This window comes from Parasteatoda tepidariorum, chromosome 7, assembly GCF_982258835.1.
Source record: "Parasteatoda tepidariorum strain Cologne lab strain chromosome 7, Ptep-v5.0, whole genome shotgun sequence".
NCBI classification, from domain to species: Eukaryota; Metazoa; Arthropoda; class Arachnida; order Araneae; family Theridiidae; genus Parasteatoda; species Parasteatoda tepidariorum.
Window position 1 is genome coordinate 45,999,229 of NC_141761.1, and position 20,799 is coordinate 46,020,027.

Genomic DNA, 20,799 nt, shown 5'->3' on the forward strand with positions numbered 1-20,799 from the left:
TATCGTTGGTTTTAAATGTTTCTTTCAAGAGACGTGATACGAAACGACACACGATTTTTTTTTCTATTTCTGATTGACATATGAATATTCTATTTGTTAATAAACCATTCTATTCACAAATAAAACAATTTCTTTTAGCGCGTAAAATTTTAATTACGTAATTCCTTTTCAACGGGAGGCAGATCACCAAGCAAGGCAGTTCTTTTCCAACAAGTTTAATTATTAATAATTCTCGAACTTATTGGCGTATTTTCTATATTTTTTTTTATTCCGATGTACTTCCTATACTTTTTTCTATATACCTCCGTAATTTCAAGTTTCTAAATCGTATAGATTTTCTACAGAGAAGTAAAATTTAACCTAAAGAAAACAAAAAGTGATGAAATATTAACACTAAAAATTGCAATAACTTTAAAATAAATTGGAATTTTGAAGGAAAAAAAATGTGTTGCATTCGTAAATAAATATGACCCTTCCGACACAACAAATTTCAACCATGAAGTTGGATTCCTATGAACTATAGAGCGGTCTGTATAGTGTTTTTTACCTACAAGTTCAACAGTTAATTATTATTGAACAATTATCGAACGATAATATTTCTTTTATTTCATTGTACTTCCTGCAAATTTTTCTATACATTTTCGAAGTTTTAAGTTTTTAAGTCACATAGTTTTTACACAGCAAAACAAAATGTAAACGTACAATCAAAGCAGTAGCAACGGCAGCCGTTACGATTTTTTTTTACATAGTAAGAAAATTGATTTCTTAAATTAATTCTCTTCGCAATAAATGTAATTGCATACATCTCTTTGCAGTTAACTTTGTCAGTCAAAAGAAAATCAGTTCTATTTTTAGCCATTGCTCCTACTGCTGTCTGATGCATTTACATTAAATTCGTGTACCCATTGCATGGTTGTTGCAAAGTTTAGATTTTATAAAAATACCAATTTTCATTCCCTTTACCAGCATATTTTGAATGAATAAGGTTTAAAATGAAGATGTTGGCAATATTTATAGCTATTCCTAGCTAAGTAGAGATTATTTATTTTTCTTGAGGAATTTGATAGATTCTAAACTTGTCACAATAGCAAAAGGTTGTGGGCTATTGGGAGTCCCTTGCCACTCAGTTGCACAACTCTTTTTAATCATTAAAAATTTATACATTGAAGTTTAATATAAATAAGCTAATTCTTTATCTCAGTATTTAGAGCTCTTTGTTGTTGTTTCATGACTTGCTAAATATTTGTATCTACAATGTTCTTGGCTCGAGGCATTACTATATCTTCTTTATATTATTTGATTAGCAACTTATTTTGAAAGAAATAACAACCACCACTGCCATCCTATATTATGAGACATAACACGATATGTCACAATTATGATTTACGGATGGATGGATTGTGTGTAAATGAGTCCTCCCTGTAAAACGTGATCTGACGCATGTATATTGTCTCCGGATCATTCGTAGGTCTGTTTTTCAGACCGTCGCCAATAGCCCATTGTGCAGCTCTAGGGTGACCTAAATAAAAGTACCGTACTGAATCGAAAAGTGTCATAGTTTTGGTTCAAATTTATTTATACTAAAAGAAGATTTCGTTTTTTTCTACATTTTAAAAATCATAGATTCACTCTTAAATAAAACATTTTTTTACAACATTTAAAGTTTAAGGAGTAACTAGAATCACCCCAAGTACTGTTTTCCAGAATCTTTAAACAAAATTAGGGTTAATGAGTTACAAATATTTTGTTGTAAAGTACTGTATCAAAATGTTTAAAACACGTTCTTCAACTTCACGCACAAAATCTTATGTACTACGAAATTATGCACAATACTGAAAGACACAACAATACAATTGAGTCTCCATTTGTTATTAATTTTGTATTATAAGTTAAACTCCCAGCGGCTTTATGTTATTATGTTAAGCATGTTATCATGCATTAAAACATGTTTTTAGAAGTCCATCCCATAAAAATTAAGATTCAATGTATTCAGTATCATTTGGCGTGAAATAATTGCTCGAATTCAACTCCAGATGGTGCAAAATTACCATAATCAGCAATTTTCTCCGTTAGATATTTTTTTCGGTAGGCGGTAAAACTTATTTTCCCAGAACCTGTAGTTGGTATCTTGGCACCAATAGCAGTATAAATATACAGCTAAATAGCACCAATGCTAAATACCACCAATTCCACACGCATGCTAAACACCACCATGACCATACGCATTGCTTCTGGGTGACAGCCATTGGCGTCGTCAGATAAAATTTATTGGGGGGGACCATACTTAAAACTGTCATTTTCAATTTTCTTGAGAAAAAAAGAAAAATATCGCCCTTATTATATATATATATATATATATATATATATATATATATATATATATATATATATATATATATATATATATATATATATATATATATATATATATATATATATATATATATATATATAGGAATAGGAATCACTATTAAGATAAGCGGAATTAAAACTTTAAAACCAGTTTGATTGCCGAATTAAGTTTGAATAGTGTCTTTCAATTCCTCTTTTTTTTTCGGCAACTAAACATACATTTTTGGTCATGTTTTGATTTTCTTATTCTCCCCTAAAATATTAAATTGTGATCCTTCTTTTAACTTCATTTGTGACAAAAATTCCAGAAATTTATCGAAGAAGTTGTCTTTATGGAGCATCATGTATACAATTCTGTGAAAAAATACTTTTAAGTGAGCAGAAAATTACAAATCAAACAATCTTTATTGAAATACAACATAAAGTACCGTCTGAGTAAAAAACTTTCAGACTAGTGAAAACATTTAAGAAAATCGAAAAGTACAATTTAAATTCCTTTTATTTAATTCTTAAAGTATGTTATTAAGAAATAACGCTACAAATGAGGATTGCAATTATGTAAAATTATGTAGAAGAAATTGTTAAGATCAAAACTAGTGTTTTAACCTGAGTAAAAACTCAAAGGCTGCCAGTAATTTTTAAAAATTTGCAAAAAAACACTTCTATTTGCAAATTTGCCATGCATTCTTGCTATGTATTTTTTCGCATTTTTTATTGGGTTTTGGTGCCAAAGGTAAAAAGATTAGATCATGAAAAAGAACCGATAGAAGCTTTTTCTTCAATAAATATTCGTAATAACATACATAATAAATATCAATTTTTTATATTTTTTTAATATTATTTTTTTTATGTTGACTTCAATTGAAACCCTAATTTTGTGCCGTGCCACTTTTTTCAGATAATTATAAAAAAATTTGTTGCGTTACCTCATAACAATTTCAAAATTAATTATAAAATAATATTTAAATCCCTTTTATTTTTATTTTTCAATTTTTTTTCACTGTCCTTTTAGTTTTTATTCAAATTATAACTATTCAAAAATTAAAATTTTACAAAAATTGAATTTTGTTTAAACATTACGCTAGCACATTAAACTAACGGAAAGTTCTTGGAAAGAGCACCAAATAATAATAAATATTTTTTTAAAATTATTTCAACTTTATTAATTGCTTTGGTACATGCTTGTGCATGCTGATAAACATCGATTTATTGTTTATTTACTTTTCTATTTTCTACCCCGTGCGCTGAACTGGTATTCAGCTAGTATATAAATAGAAAATTTAAACTGGAGTGTTTTTCCGGATGATACAGATGTAAATGTGCAATGTGAAGGTGTGATTCAAAATGGGAATCAATAGAATAAGCAGTAAATACAATTATTACATTAATATCAATAAAAATTGAGTTGTGGTGAGTCGTAAGTTTGTAATTTACTTCAGGTGAAGAAATATATTTGTTCCTAAAAACTGCCTTGAGAGCTAGGCTTGTTAGTCTAAAATAGCTAAATATTTTTTAAATAAAAATACTATTTATTTCAATTATAGTAGCATACTAAAAATTAAAAAAAGAGCAGAGTTCAGTTAGTCAAATTTTGGCTATATTGGCAGAAACCGTAGAATAGTGTACATTTTGACAAATAAATATTTTATTTATTGATAATTTCTATTTTTACTTTCCATGTTTTGATTAAATAATTATTTCTTCTTTTTCTAATACATTTTTCTTTAAATAGCGTTATTTATAAACAAAATTTCAACAATTTTATTTTTTAGATTTTGAACCTTTCATATTTTTGCATTCTATGTTTGATTACCATATAATGTATGAAATACTGCAAATTTATTCTATGATTAAAAAATGAATTGTATCATAGAAACGACAAAAACTTTGCAAATTGATATTAATTAATAATTAGGTATGCCCTCCCCGTTGTTTTGACGGTGGATGAAAAATAAACACTTGAAGAAAAGGTACCGAAAAAAACATCTCATAAGTAACTATACGAATTTAACAACCAACTCAATGGGCCCATTAAACCACAATTTAAAGTAATAAAGTATTTATTCAAATGAAATTATAAATAGTTTTTAAAAAATTTTAATACATAAGGATTAATTTAAACACTTCATACTATTCAGGAAAATGAATACGGTTCTTAACACCTCCACTACGCATTTTTTTTCTTCAAATAGGAGAATAACACAGGGGACCAAATTTCTTGCTGCATTTATACGAGTGCTTGATCTCACCGAATTCAGAAAAGTGGATTTTAAATCTGAGATTAGTAATGTTAGAAAAGTTACAGATTTTTTTTCCCAAACCGGTATTTTTGGTATTCGCGATCGCAACGCTCGAGTACGCCGTCTAGCGGGAGCCTGTAAATATCAGACATTAATTTATCACGTTTTCATTTCCATCAAATTCATTGACAGAATCAGACGCCATTTTTTAGCAGCAAATAAGAAACAAAATTTCCCTAAGGAAAAGGCCGAAGAACTTGAAAAAAATCTCCAGAATATTAGTAAATCTTTCAGGAACAGAACACGCCAAACATTTGAAGAAAAATTCCTCAATAATTTTTAATTTCTATTATCAACAAACTTGCAACTGATGACTTCCGATTTCGGATACTGTTACAGATGTGTGTATTAAGGTAAAATGCATTTCTTCTGTCTTCAATTCATTACGAATTAAAGTGAAGTCAACATTGCTTTCGTCATTCCAGTGAATAAATATGAATTCAGAACATACAGAATTGTAATAGTTATAGCATATTCCTCTTTGTTATACAATAGTATATATTTCTGTATCCATATAATTCGGAAAACAACAATAAAAAATTATCCAAGTTACTTGAAATAGTGCCATTTGTGCTGATTCTTAATTAATTTTAATCGTTTTCTTGGTAAGTATTTTTTTAGTTTTGAAAGAATAAGTTCAACTAGAATTCAGCTATTCTGTTTTTAGCTACATATTCAAATTCATATCAATTATAAAATTAAAAACTTTTGCTGTGTAGTATGTTATCTAAAAGTAATGAAGGGACAAACTATGTATCGATTATTTGAGAATAAAGTTTTCAAACAAGGAACATATCATTTTGGAATTCTCCGGGAATTATAAATCAGGTAAGTGCAATGATTTTTACAATAAAAAATTTTCTTGTAAATATTTTTTTTTCATTTGATGATAGTTCTCAACAGAATGCTTTTTTACGTCTGATTAAGAACTATAAGAATAAAAAGAGAAACAATATGGAAGTTTTTTTATTTCAATATGAGGAATTTTTAAAATCGTTTTTTTATCCTAAGAATTCTTTATTTTACGTTTTTTAGTTTATAATTTTTTGATAAAAATTTTTAAAATAATCGCTTTGAAAAATTAAATGGTATAACATTATGTGTTAATGTATACTTCTTGCATATTCTAATGTTTGAAGTAATATGATTCAAAAAAGTATGCAACAAAAATTCGGTACTTACGTAATAACGCCACCGCAACTACAGATTTGGCGGTTTTTAAGTGCCACCAATCTACACCAAAATTTTTGCGACAAATCATACAATGAAACACTTTATTTAAAATCAAAGTAGTCAGTCGGATTTCGGTGGAAAATGAGCCGATATAGAGTTTAGCATAGATTCAAAACAATCATATCGCCATATGAACTCTGATAAATAAGATTCCAAATGCAATAACATTTCCAAAACGTACGTTTACAAAGAAAAAGTTTTATGTTGTGGGAATTGGTACATTTTCGTTTTTTCGGTAAAATATTTCCCTCCTGAAAAAATAAAATTGCATCTTGTTTTGCTTTTGGCAAATCCCAAAGACGAATTTTCGTAGCACTAAAAATGGCGACAAAAAAGAATTGTTTTTTTTTTGTTTTTGTTTCGTCAGCATTCTTTATTTTACGTTTCTTAGTTTCTAAATAATGCTTTTTATTGAAACTTGAAATTTTTTGATAAAAATTGTTGTCAAAAAACTTTTTTTACAAAATTAAATTTCATAAAATTATAAGGTTTATGTATACTTTTTGTTCATTTTAATTTTTGAAGTAATATGATTCTTGAAACTATAGAATGTAAAGTTTAAATGGGCCTTTCATGTTATATCATTAAATTTAGTGAAACTATTTCTCGAGCATTAGGTTTTAACTCTTATAAGAATATACATATTTTTTTTTTCTGTTAATGTACAAATATTTTTCCGATGTGTTTTGGATATTCCTTCTCTAATAAAAAGAGATACCATTTTGTTTTCGTTTGCATAAGAAAGAATACCAAATATTTTTCGTTTTTAAATCTAATTAGCCACAATAAAGAAGAAACGTTGCAATGCTACGTGCTACATTAAAGACCTCTCTAAAGTAACTGAATCACTGTTCATATGGAAATCGCAGGTATCCGTCTCATACAACATTGCCCCCTATAGTTCGTTGCGATCGCGAATAGTTTATTCATTTGTTTATTTTAATTCTTTTTTGTCGGGATGTTCAAGTTTATGAAGGATGAATGGAGGTATATATATATATATATATATATATATATATATATATATATATATATATATATATATATATATATATATATATATATATATATATATATATATATATATATATATATATATATACATATTTTATGAAAAAATCCAATTCAAATTGCAGGTTTGTAAACATAGAAAATGTGCAGTAAAAGATTAAATAGTTTTAAAATTGTTCTTAAGTTCTCTAAAACACACTTATAGTATGTCGATGCAAAAATATCAAACAATGCTTTTTCGACTTAGTATTGTTTTAAAAATTCTGTTGAATTAAAATACTTTGAAATTTTTCTGATATTTTTAACTAATTAAATGATTTAACCCCTGAGAGACAGTTGATTGACACATTATTTATTACAATACTATATATTAAAATGTATATTAAAAATATGTAAAAATTAAAACACATAAAGTATTAAAAATATATGAAGTAATCATGTATCAAAATATCACTTTTATGAATCACGTATTTTCCCTTTTTCAAAAGTCTCAATTGAAAAATAAGAATAATTTCTTTAAATAATACATTGAGGTAAAAGTAAAGTTACTTAAATCCAATATGTACAGTGTCTTAAAAATACAGTTTTATTTTGAAAAGAACATTTTGTCTGCTAAAGTTTATGATGAGAATGACATGAAATTTATAAATGCATAATATTATGTCATGTAATCCTACGTGATAAAACAATCACGAATGAGATAAAATTTTTGGGACATATTCTGACTTTTTAAATTGTAGTCGAATTTTTTAAAAAAAATATAAGAAAAAGGTCATAAAACGTTTTGCTAAACAAAAAAAAATTTTTTTTACTATGAATTTGAATTGATCTGAATTTCTGAGATGAAAGATACAACATTAATAATAATACTAGAGAAACTATCTCTAATATTGGTTTCGGTAGAGATTATAATGATTAAAATAAATATATTTATAAAACTCTAAATTGCAAAAAAGAAGAAAAAAAGTGAGAAACTCAAGAATATTAAAGCAGTTTAAGTTTAGCTATTTTCTCATCTTGTTCCGGTTCAATTTACATAGTTTTAAAAATCGAAATTGTTGTCTCTAAAAAGGAAATTTTATTCAGTTGATTCACAGAACTATAGTACTCACATTTTGAAGAAATTATAAATTATAATAATTGTGATGGGAATAATTTTTATGCGAATTTTATTTAATGTATTTATCATTTTATTATTTTCAAGCAAAGAAGCAGACAAGATGAGATATTTCGATTTTCTTGGATCGCATGATCCATTTTGATAACCATAAAAACTTTATACAAATGTACATGAAAAAAATAGGGAGACAACACATAGAACTCTTATTTTCCTTCCTCTATCGACAGTATTTATAGTTTCAGGATTAAAATTTTAAAAATTAATACTTTTAACTCAGAAAAAATATTTGTCGAAAATACCAAATTATGATAATGTTAATTAGCACAAAATAATTACTTTAAAAATCCCGTATTATTTTGATAAAAACAAAATAAATAAAATTACATCAAGTAAGCATTAAAACATTCATACAATAAATTAAATTTAACAAATTATCCCATTTTTAAAAAAAAATATTTTTATTAGTTTTTGTAACGGACTGTAAAATTATATGAATTTTTTTATGAAACTTTCGCATTTAAAGTCATTCTTCATTGTTTTAATTAATTAAAATACAAGTTAGTGTTAATTATTTATATTTGAACATAAATAATCAATGTTCATATAATTTTTTTAAAATTAATTATAAGTAAATTTCTTTATAAACAGAAACGTGACATTAAATTTCTGAATGAAAACAAAGTTATAGAAAAGTCATTAAAAGTTATAGAAAAGTCATTTGATTTATAATTTAAAAAATTAAAAAGTTACATTGATTTTATTAATATAAATACGAAGTAACTCCGTGCGTTCAAAATAAATTCGTTTAATATACAAACTATATAACAATTCTTGCAGTATATAAACATACAATCATAAATGTATTAAGTGATTTAATACAAACATTTGCTTACCTCCCCAGAATTTATTTAATGACTTCTTGTTTAAATAAGGATGGAATAACACTGTGAGCGCTTATATGTAAGAGAAGATTTAGAATGATTCTATGTCAGAGAAATTTTCTTGACAAAACCACACAAAAAAAATAAATAAATAAATAAAATAGAAAATGTCTACAAGAATCTTCCTCTACTGAAATCCCTGAAAGAAATCCCCCCTAGAAATTCTAGATAATTGCCTGTTTGAGACGTTGATATTTGAGACGTTTGGGTTTGTTGATATTTGACATTTTAAAAAACAGGACAAAAGGGCCCAGGGCCATAAATACGATAAAGATAATTTTAAAATGCTGAGCCCATTTTCCCATATGCTGAACTAAGAGGGCTATTTTTGGGGTATCAAATGACTACGTGTGTGATGCTAAGAGAGAATCATCTTTATCAGTTAACAGTGAGAAGAAAAGGAATGGTGGGAAGAGTGTTTTATTGCTTATTGAAAATGACATTTCTTGTAGTTCTCTAAGCATCTGTTTTATTTTTTTAGACAGTGCATTTTTCTGTATGTATTTTATTTTTTACTAATTTTCTTTTAATTGTATAAGTTGCTGCACTATATAAAAATAAGAGGGATAGAAGAAAGGAGAAATTAAAAGTTATGGAAACAAAACAGAAATATTTTCTCAAAATAATGGACCCTGGCTTCCCAATTATTGGGTGGGTCCGGACCCTCGGACCCCTATGGTTCCTACGCCAGTGGTGACAGCAGGGGGTTTCCCTGCCCGATCCGATGGATGGGCATGGAACTTTGGATCTCTGGAGTGTGGGACTACTTATTTTATGTAAGAGTCATTCAAAGTTATAAATGAGTCCCAGTCATGACTGGTCGATACGAATTCTGCATCTAGCTCGCACCGACCACAGAGCTGACGTAAAATATCCTCAGTGGTAAACGCATGATGTGTTAGAATCATCTTGCTATCAGACTAACCGTGGGAGGTTTTCATGGTTTTCCCCACCATGTAACACAAATGTGGGTTAGCTCCATCAAAAAGTCCTCCACGTAGGTAAAATTTTTCCAAATACTTGATCCTGGAGTTCCATTGTCTTCTGGATTAGGTTCAAAATTACTAGGCTACGGAATTGAACATTGGTAGTGGTAAACTCAAAATACGGTCAGCTGTTCAACGACGGTTATAAAATAAAACAAACACCTATCAATAAAATTAAGTAAGCTTTCCCCTAACAGCCCGTTGTGTGACGGGGGGATCAGGGAGGGTAATGCTCCACAATTTCGTGAGCAACGACATGATTGTGGGAATGTAAAGAGTACTGTGTAATGTCTGCCTTTACTTCCCAGACAAGCTGGTACCTCTCGATCTGAACTAGGGGGGTGGGCGCTTTAAGCCACCATTGGGGATATTACTGAATCATTATTGTTGATATCATTATGCTTAACTACTGAAATTAATTAAAATATTTGGTGTGAATAATAAAAAGGCGATTTTCCATGGTTTTCCGAGATGAATAAGTACCTTTTCTCCATCAATTTAGCTTTTCAGAACAAAACTTATTTTTTTATTTCCCTTTATACCTATTGCCTAAATTAATTTACTGTAATTCTTGAAAATAATTAATAAGTAACTAATATTTTATGATCATTTATGGTAAACTAACTGATATCGGTAGTGATTTCGAAAACCTTAAAAAAATCATCAAGCTACTACTGACACCAGTGTTGAATCAACTGTGGTATTAAATTTAAATACTACTGGTTTTACCTAGCACTGTGCAAATGAAAACCTATTATACCAATATACACCGAAGAGTAACTACATTATGACCACCCTCCATCTATAACAATGGGCTCGCCCAGGTTTTCATGGTTTCTCGCCCAGGAACAATGTTTTCATCGGGCACATTAGGACCCATAATCCTCATAGAACAATCCCTGGCGTCTGGAAGCTACTTGAATATAGTTGCAGACCAGGTTCACCCATTCATGGCAACAATTTTTCCTGCGGGGGATGGTGTTTACCAACAGGATAATGCACCATGTCATAAGGGTCGAATCATCGAGGAACATTTCAGTGACTTTCAAGTCATGTCTTGGGCCCCAAATTCACCTGAGCTTAATCCAATAGAGCATTTGTGGTCCTACTTGTAAAACCATAATTCGTGCTAATACGCTACCCCCTCGCAATGCAAGGGAATTGCAGGACCAGTTGGTGAGCGCTTGGCACCAGATACTTCAGACTACCTATCAGCAGCTTGTGGAATCAATGCCACGGCGGGTGCTAGCAGTTTTGAGGGCTAAAGGTGGTCCTACATGTTATTAGCAGGGTGGTCATAATGTAATGGCTCTTCGGTGTAGGTGCCTAATAGGTGTTTTACCGATCTCCCAAACGGATAAATACCCTAATTACACCATGCCAAACTATCAGTATGCCAAATGTTATATCTCTTTGTCGGATAGTTTAAGAATGTATAAAGGACAGGTAGACAGACAAGCACTCATTTTTTACCTAAATAAAAAGAAGATGAACGATCTTATGTTATAATCAATGTTTATGATTAGAAGTGCTGATCTATTTTAAATTCTTTACGTCGTAGTACTCTCATGTATAAACAATCATATCAATAAAAAAAGAATCTGGAGTCAGAATCTAGAAAGATCTTTATTATTTATGTCACTTTGATAAAGGTTACAAAGGAGATAAATCGATATCAAATACTCCATATACTTTTTGTGGTGAAAAAGTAACGGATACTTTTCTTTTGTAGAGGCTTGTCAGTTTATTAGTTGCTGGGCAACCTATCTTTTTAATCATGTCGTTGGCCTCCTTGTTGTGAAACAAAGTTGCCATATAAAATCCTTTCTTCATGGGATAGGACAACATTAACTGTTTTAACATTGCCTCAGCAACATTTGGGTCATCAGCATATAATGGACTAACTAATGGAATGCCCTGACAACCTCGTTTTATTGTACCAAACCCAACACATTCTTCATTTTTAAGTGCCACAATAGTCTTGGTTTCTTTCTCTTCGCAGTTTAGTTTCAATAGCAACTCTCGATTAAAACCACATACTTTAAAGTCGTATTGATACATAGAGGGTAGATGAGCTTCTTTGTAAGTTTCAAGTATGATATCTTCAGGAACTGCATCAATTAATTTATCAGGGGTGATTATGTCTTCCAGAGTATCGTTCTCCTGAATAAGAAGTTTTTCTTCTTGGACCAAAAATTTTTCTTTTGTCTGATATAAACTTATTTTCTCCTTAACGGAATTCGCACCAACATTTCTGTTTCCAATGTGCTCTTTGCATGCATTCCAGATCTACAAAAAAGTGAAGAATAATGAAAATCTATAACGAAACAATAATTTACTTAACAATCTGTAGAAATGTATTTATAAAATATTCTGCTATTTTTACCAGGTGAAGGAATTAATTTCCTTTCCTTTTTGGGGGGCAAAAATAGGACAAAAGTTTTCTATTAACTAGGTTTTTTTTCTTCCAAAAGTTAGTTAAAAATTAAGTAAAAAAATAAAGTAAACAAAAAATAAATAAATGAAAGTAAGTCACCTAGAAATAGGTTGCTCAGAAACGGATTTTTAAACAAGTAAATTGCTTTAGCGAACTCGCACGTGTCAGTCAATTCACAACAAATAATGAAAAAAATGGCTAGAGAAATATAAATAAAAAATTACGTAAAACAAAACATAAAATAAGCATAGAAGTTTCTAGGCATGGCAAAGTAATTGCTATGGTGAACATACGTTAGTCAACCATATCACAATATTTATTAAAAAAGCTAAATGTTTGCTTACGAGTGTTAGTCAATTCACTACATGCATACTTTCAATAGTTGTATTATTTAATAAGAATAAAAGAAAATATTATAATACAATTGAATAAAATAGTATTATTTTTCGAACAACGTAGTAACTTTTATTTCTATACATAGTTAAAATACTTTTTTTTAAACAGAATAATTGAAATAAAAACAGGCTACTGCATGACCACAGCTGCAACTTTAGTTAATTAATGATAAAAATACACTGAAGTTTCTGGTTGAATTTTTCAAATGACACTTTCAAATAAAACACTTTTTCTAAGGTCACTTTCAACTGAATAAAAGTCATAAACTTTTAGCTCATTTTAATGAAACTGGTTAAGTAAATAATGTCGTAAAAAGGAAACGTGAAAAAAATGATGCCATCCACTGAAGCAGAATTAAGGAATTGAACAAAAAATTTATTTTTGAGCATCTTGAAAATAAAGATGAAGTCGTTATCAAATTAAAATAGAAAGACAATTACAAGTTATGCTTAAAAAACAAATAAACTCTTTTCATTCAGCATTACGAGCAACTATAATCTTCACCATAGAGATCTAAATTCCGTGAAGACAGTCCCTGTATTATTAAAATCCCTGTCAAAAAAGTATACATATTATACGTCATCAATTAATATTTAAGCAAAGAAAACTGATAAATCACAGTACAGGAAGCGATTGGAATAAACAACAAGTCAGGTTTGACTGCGGAAGGAAACAAAGAGTTGAAAAACGATTACTAGAATCATCTTCAAGATTAAATCTCCAATTTAATTTGTTTGAATGGGTTATTGCATGCGTCTTTCTTTACAATAATTCGTCAGTTTTAGACAACATTTTTGTTTTTCCAACGCTTAAATGTTAATTTGCTATTCCCAATATGTGTTTTTTGTTTTTATTTTTATAAGTAAACTTGCACATAAGGATGCTCTTTGTAAAGCATCCTGCATAATCTTTTTAATTTCGAATAATTGATCTCGTTTTAAAGTTAGCATCTTTTATTGAACTTTTACATGAAAACTCCTTCAGCATTTCTAAGCTGTAATTTAGTAAATATCAACAATATTTATTTAAAAAAAATTAGCTATTAAAGTTAAAAAGCAAGGTCTGGATACGCTAAAGTAAGTTTTAAAAACAATTTAGGCATTAAAGTGCCTAAATGTATTCCAAGAATCATCTTCTTTAAGTGTTACCACTTCTTTTAGTATGAATTGATCTTCAGCTGAATGATTATCTTCATGATTAACTTCTGCTGATAATCACCATCACCTAATCAATAGTTGATAACCACTATCAGCAAATTGATAAAATTGTCAGAGCCGAAAATCATCAAGTTAGTGCTCTTATTATTTCGTAAACATTACTAGTTATGAGAAAAATGTTTGCTTTGGAACAGGAGAAAGTTGAGTAAAATTAATTTTTTAGTCTTTTTTCCCTCAGTGAATAAAATTGCTTAAATGTTTTATTGAATTATAAATCAGCCTTTTAGTCAAAAAATAATAATTATTTAAAATAAAGAAAGGCACATTTTGGAAGGTAAATTTATTTTTATTGAAGTACACTCATGGCTGATTTTATCTACCCAGTCGAATAATAAAATCCAGATATGTCTGACTGACATATATTTAAAGTTTTCTTTTCTGAAGAATTGTTTGACTGTTTTAGTTCAAAATTTTTACCTTCTTCAGTGCAGTATTTTCAACATAAACATCTCATTAAGTGGTGCAGTTGAATATTTGTAAACTATTAAGCTGTTCAAATAGAAAAAAATAAAGATATAACTCATTCACTACTTAAACTTGATTTAAGTTAAATTGTCAAGAATTAATAAGTCATTGGTGACTACTTATACTCCTTTATTGAACATACTGAAATTTTAAAAAAACTCATCCTAATAAATAGTAAACATCCATTATTTGCTCTTATATATTTAGAATTAAATTCAATATTTGAATTTTATTTTAATGTGAAGGTTTTGTTCACGAATACATATGAGCATTTAAAATATTTAAAACAATTTATTCTCCAGTTCTAAACAACATTTAAGATAGATGCATTTATGCTTATTGGAAATGCGCTTTTTCAAACCTTATTAAGAGTTGAATTGTAATAAGAAAAAATTTAAACCACTTGCCCTACATAAATTTTGCCTTATCAAAAAAGCTTCATACTTATGAAATTTAAATACATTTTATTTTAACTAAAAGGTTTGCTTACTCAAAAAAAAAAGAACAAAAGCACTGCTGTTTTTACTAATTGTAAGGTTATAACGCGGCTATTTCTTACTTTCAATCCGATGTCTTTGCCTCTGTAAATTTTCCTGACAACGTAAAATCCAAAATAATGTAGATCGTCATAAAGTCGTACAGCACCACAAACGCCTATCACTTCTCCTGAAATACAATAATAATGCCATTTTGTTATAATGTTCCTTAAATTATAATCATATTTCTTCTTCACTTATTATCTTAGAAGTAATTAGAGTAGTTTTGATAGGGAAATATCAGTAATTAGTTGACAAACTGTAAAGTTTCGCTAAACTCATCATGACTATAATCAGTGTTGATAAAGAAAAACAATAAGTTTCATATATTGCGCTTAAGCTGCAAGTGAACAGCACTCATTAGATAAGTTCAAAATGAAGAATAAAACAAGGAAAAATTATTTCATATTTTGTAATCTGGCAATCTTTCTGCGAAAACATTTTTAAATCATTCTTGAAAAATATCCGTCCATGTAAGTTGTTATGATTTGGCTACTCGCTTTATAGTCCCCCCTTTTTAATGTTTTTTCTTTTTATTTTATTTAATTATCTGTTTTTACATGTTATTTTTTCTTTTTATGATCTATTTTATTTGTAGTTATTTTATAAAAAAATTTTTTGAGTGCTCCTCACACTATTGTATATTAATATATTTTGCTTTGGCTTTATTGATACAATATCAGAAAGCACTCTGATTTGCGGATATATTCGTGTGGGCTGAAGAAAAGATTATATCTCTTTTTTCCGGCTTTTTTTCCGGTTTTTTAATTAACATTTTTTTTTTAATAAAATGTTGTTTGTTATAAGAAGTAAGTAATAGTCGATAAGCAAGTATTACTGAAATAATCAATGAAAATCAATAATTAAAGGAAATATATAGGAAACGAAGCATTAATTAAGTAAAGAAACAACTAATTAATGATGAATGATAAATTAAACAAATAAGCGAAAATGTGATTATTTAAAATTTAAAAGAAACTAACAAATTATTGAGCATAATAATGAATGATTACATTAGTGAAATAATGAAAAACAAAACAAAGGCCGATATATGTAAATAAAAAAAAGAACTCATGATTAAACGAGTGACGAATTATTCATTTGTTTTAATAAAGATCAATGTTCTTTCTGAGCAATATACAACCCATTTACTAATGTTTTAATAATTATGTTGAATAGACTGTACATTATCGTAACTAAGGCAATTATTATGAATAAATTATGTATTACTTTAACTGTATATTTCTTTTCATAAATTTTTTTAGAACAAACTAAGAAGAAACAGAGCTCTCATCGCAACAATAATTTAATGTTAAGCTCATTGAATCAGTTATAAGTCAAAATAAAATCATTGAAATATTTAAATCTGTAAGACTAGAGAAAATATTATGCGTACATTCATCATTACGCCCTATTTTTCTTAAATCTGAATTATTTATTTAATTTTGCAAGCATTTTAAAATTGATTATACTTTATTTACATTGGAATACAGACTGAGGATAACATTATGCTTAAAATAAGTAAAATCTATGCTTACCATCATCTGTTACTGCTACTTTGAATCCATTTGAGTCTAGTTTACGCCATTTTTTGAGGCATAAGTCAAACTAAAATCATTGAAGTATTTAAATCGATAAAAATAGAGAAATGATTATGCGTACATTAATCATTACATCCTTTTTTTTAATCTGAATTATTTATTTAATATTTTAAACATTTTGAAATTGAGTATTCGTGATCGCAACGCTCGAGTACGCCCTCCATCGGGAGCCTGTAAATATCAGACACTAATTTATCACGTTTTCATTTAGTTCCATCAAAATCATCGGCCATGACGGACGCCATTTTCTTAGCAGCAAAAAATAAAAATTTCCCTAAGGAACAGCTGAAGAACTTGAAAAAACTAACCAGAACATGCCAAACATTGAAGCAGAACACGCCAAGCATTTGAAGAACAATTTCTCAATAATCCTTTCTATTACCAACAACATAACTTACAATTTCATGATCACTTGCTGTTACAGATGTGTATATTACGGTAAAATAAGTTTTTCTGTCTTCAATTCATTACAAATTAAAATGAAGTCAACATTGCTTTCGTCATTCCAATAAAGAAATGTGAATTCAGAACGTCAAGAACTCCAATAGTTATAGAATTCTTCTTTGTTATAGAACAGTATATATTTCTGTATCTATATAATTCGGAAAACAACAATAAAGAATCAACCAAATTGCTTGAAATAGTGTCATTTGGACTGATGATTAATAAATTTTTTTATCGTTTTCTTGGTAAGTATTTCTTAGTTTTGAAAGAATAGATAATTTCAACTAGAATTCAGCTGTTCTGTTTTTAAGCTACATATTCAAATGCATATCGAGATCTTACAATTACAAAATTTTGATGTGTGGTATGTTATCTAAAAGTAATAAAGGGATAATCTATGCACATATTATTTGAAAATAAAACTTTCAAACGAAGAACATTTCATTTGGAACTCTACGGATTTATAAAGAAGGTAAGTGTTATGATTTTTATAATAAAAAATTAGCTTGAAAAACTTTTTTTTTCTTATTTGATGATAGTTCTCTACAGAATGGCTTCTTACGTCTGATTAAGAACTAATATATATAATAATAGAATAATAAGAAAAGAAACTATATGAAAGATTTTATTTCAATGTAAAGAATTCTTGAAATCGTTTTTTATCCTAAGAATTCTTTATTTTCCGTTTTATAGTTTATAGTTTTTTGATAAAAATTGTTGTCAAAATACTTTTTTTGAAAACATAAATGGTATAACATTACGTGTTTATGTATACTTCTTGCATATTCTAATGTTTCAAGTAATATGATTCAGAAAAGTATGAATAAATATTCGGTACTTATGTATTAACGCCACAGCAGCTACAGATTTGGCTGTTTTTAAGTGCCGCCAATCTACACCTAAAATTTTTTTGACAAATCATAAAACGAAACACTTTATTTAAAATCAAAGTAGTTTATCGGATTTCGGTGGACAATGGGCAAAATATTTCGCTCCAGAAAAAATAAAATTGCATCTTGTTCTATTTTTGGCAAATCCCAAAGACGCATTTTCGTAGCACTAAAAAATGGTAACAAAAATCGAAGAACAAATCATTTTGGAATTCTTCTGATTTATAAAGCAGGTAAGTGTTAATTTTTATAAAATAAAAAATTTTTCTTTTAAGTAGTTTTTTTCTTGATGATAGTTTTCTATAGAATGGTTTTCTATGTCCGATTATGAATCAAAAAAGAAAAAACATGAAAGTTGTTAGTTTTAATATAAGGAACTTTTAGAATTCTTTTTTTTTGTTTTGTATCGTAAGCATTCTTTACTTTACGTTTTTCAGTTTCTGAATAATGATTTTTATTAAAACTTAAAATTTTTTGATAAAATTACTTGTCAAAAAGCTTTATTTACAAAATTAAATTACATAAAATTATGAAGCTTATGTATATTTTTTGCTTATTTTAATGTTTGAAGTAATATGATTCTTAAAACTATGGAATGTAAAGTTTAAATGGACCTTTCAGGTTATAACATTAAATTTAGTAAAACTATTTCTCAGGCATTAGGTTTTAACTCTAATAAGAAGATACATATTTTTTTCTGTTTATTTACAAATATTTTTCAGATGTGTTTTGGATGTTCCTTCTTTAAAAAAAAAAGAGATACTATCTTGTTTTCGGTTGTATAAGAAAGGATATCAAACATTTTTCTTTTTTAAATTTAATAAGCCACATTAAAGAAGGAACGTTGCAATGCTACACGCTACATTAAAGACGTCTCCAGAGTAACTGAATGACGGTTCATATAGAAATCGCAGGTATGCGTCTCATACAACAACGCCCCCTATAGTTCGTTGCGATCGCGAATACATTGGAATGCAGACAGAGGATAACATTATTCTTAAAATAAGTAAAATCTATGCTTTTGCCATCATCTGTTACTGCTACTTTAAATCCATTTGAGTCCAGTTTACACCATTTTTTGACGCATTAAATCAGTTATAAGTCAAAATAAAATCATTGAAGTATTTAAATCGATAAAAATAGAGAAAAGATTATGCGTACATTAATCATTACGTCCTATTTTTTTTAATCTGAATTATTTATTTAATTTTGCAAACATTTTAAAATTGAGTATACATTATTTACATTGAGATGCAGACTGAGGATAACATTATTCTTAAAATAAGTAAAATCCATCCTCTGTTACTGTTACTTTAAATCCATTTGAGTCTAGTTTACGCCATTTTTTGACGCATTAAATCAGTTATAAGTCAAAATAAAATCATTGAAGTATTTAAATCGATAAAACTAGAGAAAAGATTATGCGTACATTAATCATTGCGTCCTATTTTGTTAAAACCTGAATTATTTATTTAATTTTGCAAACATTTTAAAATTAAGTATACGTTATTCACATTGGAATACAGACTGAGGATAACATTATTCTTAAAATAAGTAAAATCTATGCTTACCATCATCTGTTACTGCTACTTTAAATTCATTTGAGTCTAGTTTGCACCATTTTTTGACACATTAAATCAGTTATAAGTCAAAACAAAATCATTGAAATATTTAAATCGATTAAACTGGAGAAAATATTATCATTCATCATTACGTCCTATTTTTTTTTTAATCTGAGTTATTTATTTAATTTTGCAAACATTTTAAAATTGAGTATACATTGGAATGCAGACTGAGGATAACATTCTTAAAATAAGTAAAATCTATGCTTACCATCATCTGTTACTGCTACTTTAAATCCTTTTGAGTCTAGTTTGCACCATTTTTTGATGCATTAAATCAGTTATAAGTCAAAATAAAATCATTGAAATATCTAAATCGATAAAACTAGAGAAAATGTTATGCGTACATTCATCATTACGTCCTATTTTTTTTTTAATCTGAATTATTAATTTAATTTTGCAATCATTCTAAAATTGAGTATACATTATTTACATTGGAATGCAGATTGAGGTTAACATTATTCTTAAAATAAGAAAAATCTATGCTTACCATCATCTGTTACTGCTACTTTAAATCCATTTGAGTCTAGTTTACACCATTTTTTGACGCTATCATGTCCTGTATGCCACCCAGCTTCTTTATAAATATCCATAACTTGAGGTATCTCTTCTTCTTTCATATTTCTTATATTACATTTAATCGGCCCGTTGTCAGCTTTTTCCTCGTTCTGAAATTTTAAATAATTCATTATTTAAATGAATTTGATCAATTTTTGCACAGTGTGAAAGAAGTTTCAGGAAACAAATTCTGCAAATTCACGTTTCAGAAAAATTAATATGAAATATTGATCTGTAAGAAGCATTAAGTAAGTTCATAAGGACTCTGTGTTATTTTTGAAAAGTAACGCTATATAACCTTTACGCAAACGCTTGAACGCCAGATAATTTCTCCAAGTTAGTAGAAAGAAGTTAGTGGTTTATAGTTTAATAGGATTGTTGTCAAAACATATTTATGACCATTTTAAGACAAATCAAACCATGTCCTTTCCTTATTTACTGTTTTTCTTCTAACACACTTCAATTATTATACGTTTAGAAAAATGTCACAATGCACTGAAAAAAATATGGCAAGAACTACCAGAATATGGTAAAATTTACCCTGTTTCTGACTTTAAGAGAACATCAAAATACACGGTTTGGTATTTTCATCAAAACGTTTGGCAATGACTTATGGTAAAATTAATAATAAAGTATGCTTTTATTACTGTATTGTGTGATAGTAAATGTGGTAAAATTTGGGAATTTTAT

At 28.1% G+C, this 20,799-nt stretch overlaps 1 protein-coding gene across 4 annotated transcripts; it reads right to left on the reverse strand.

Moving 5' to 3' along the window:
• Positions 1 to 11,550: 11,550 nt before the first annotated feature.
• On the reverse strand, positions 11,551 to 20,799 carry LOC107454593 (uncharacterized). 4 transcript variants are annotated; one of them, XM_016071837.4, is made up of 4 exons: positions 20,650 to 20,799; positions 20,042 to 20,219; positions 15,018 to 15,124; positions 11,551 to 12,232 (listed from the first exon to the last, which is right to left on the reverse strand). In XM_016071837.4, exons 2-4 carry the CDS (start codon positions 20,169 to 20,171, stop codon positions 11,597 to 11,599), a joined length of 873 nt encoding a protein of 290 aa, XP_015927323.1. In that variant the 5' UTR covers positions 20,172 to 20,219; positions 20,650 to 20,799; the 3' UTR covers positions 11,551 to 11,596. The 4 variants fall into 4 exon arrangements, with proteins under 4 accessions (XP_015927323.1, XP_071039605.1, XP_042898200.1 ...); XM_071183504.2 differs by lacking the exon at positions 20,650 to 20,799 and adding an exon at positions 16,533 to 16,602 and having other exon boundaries at positions 20,042 to 20,603; XM_043042266.3 differs by lacking the exon at positions 20,650 to 20,799 and adding an exon at positions 20,408 to 20,597.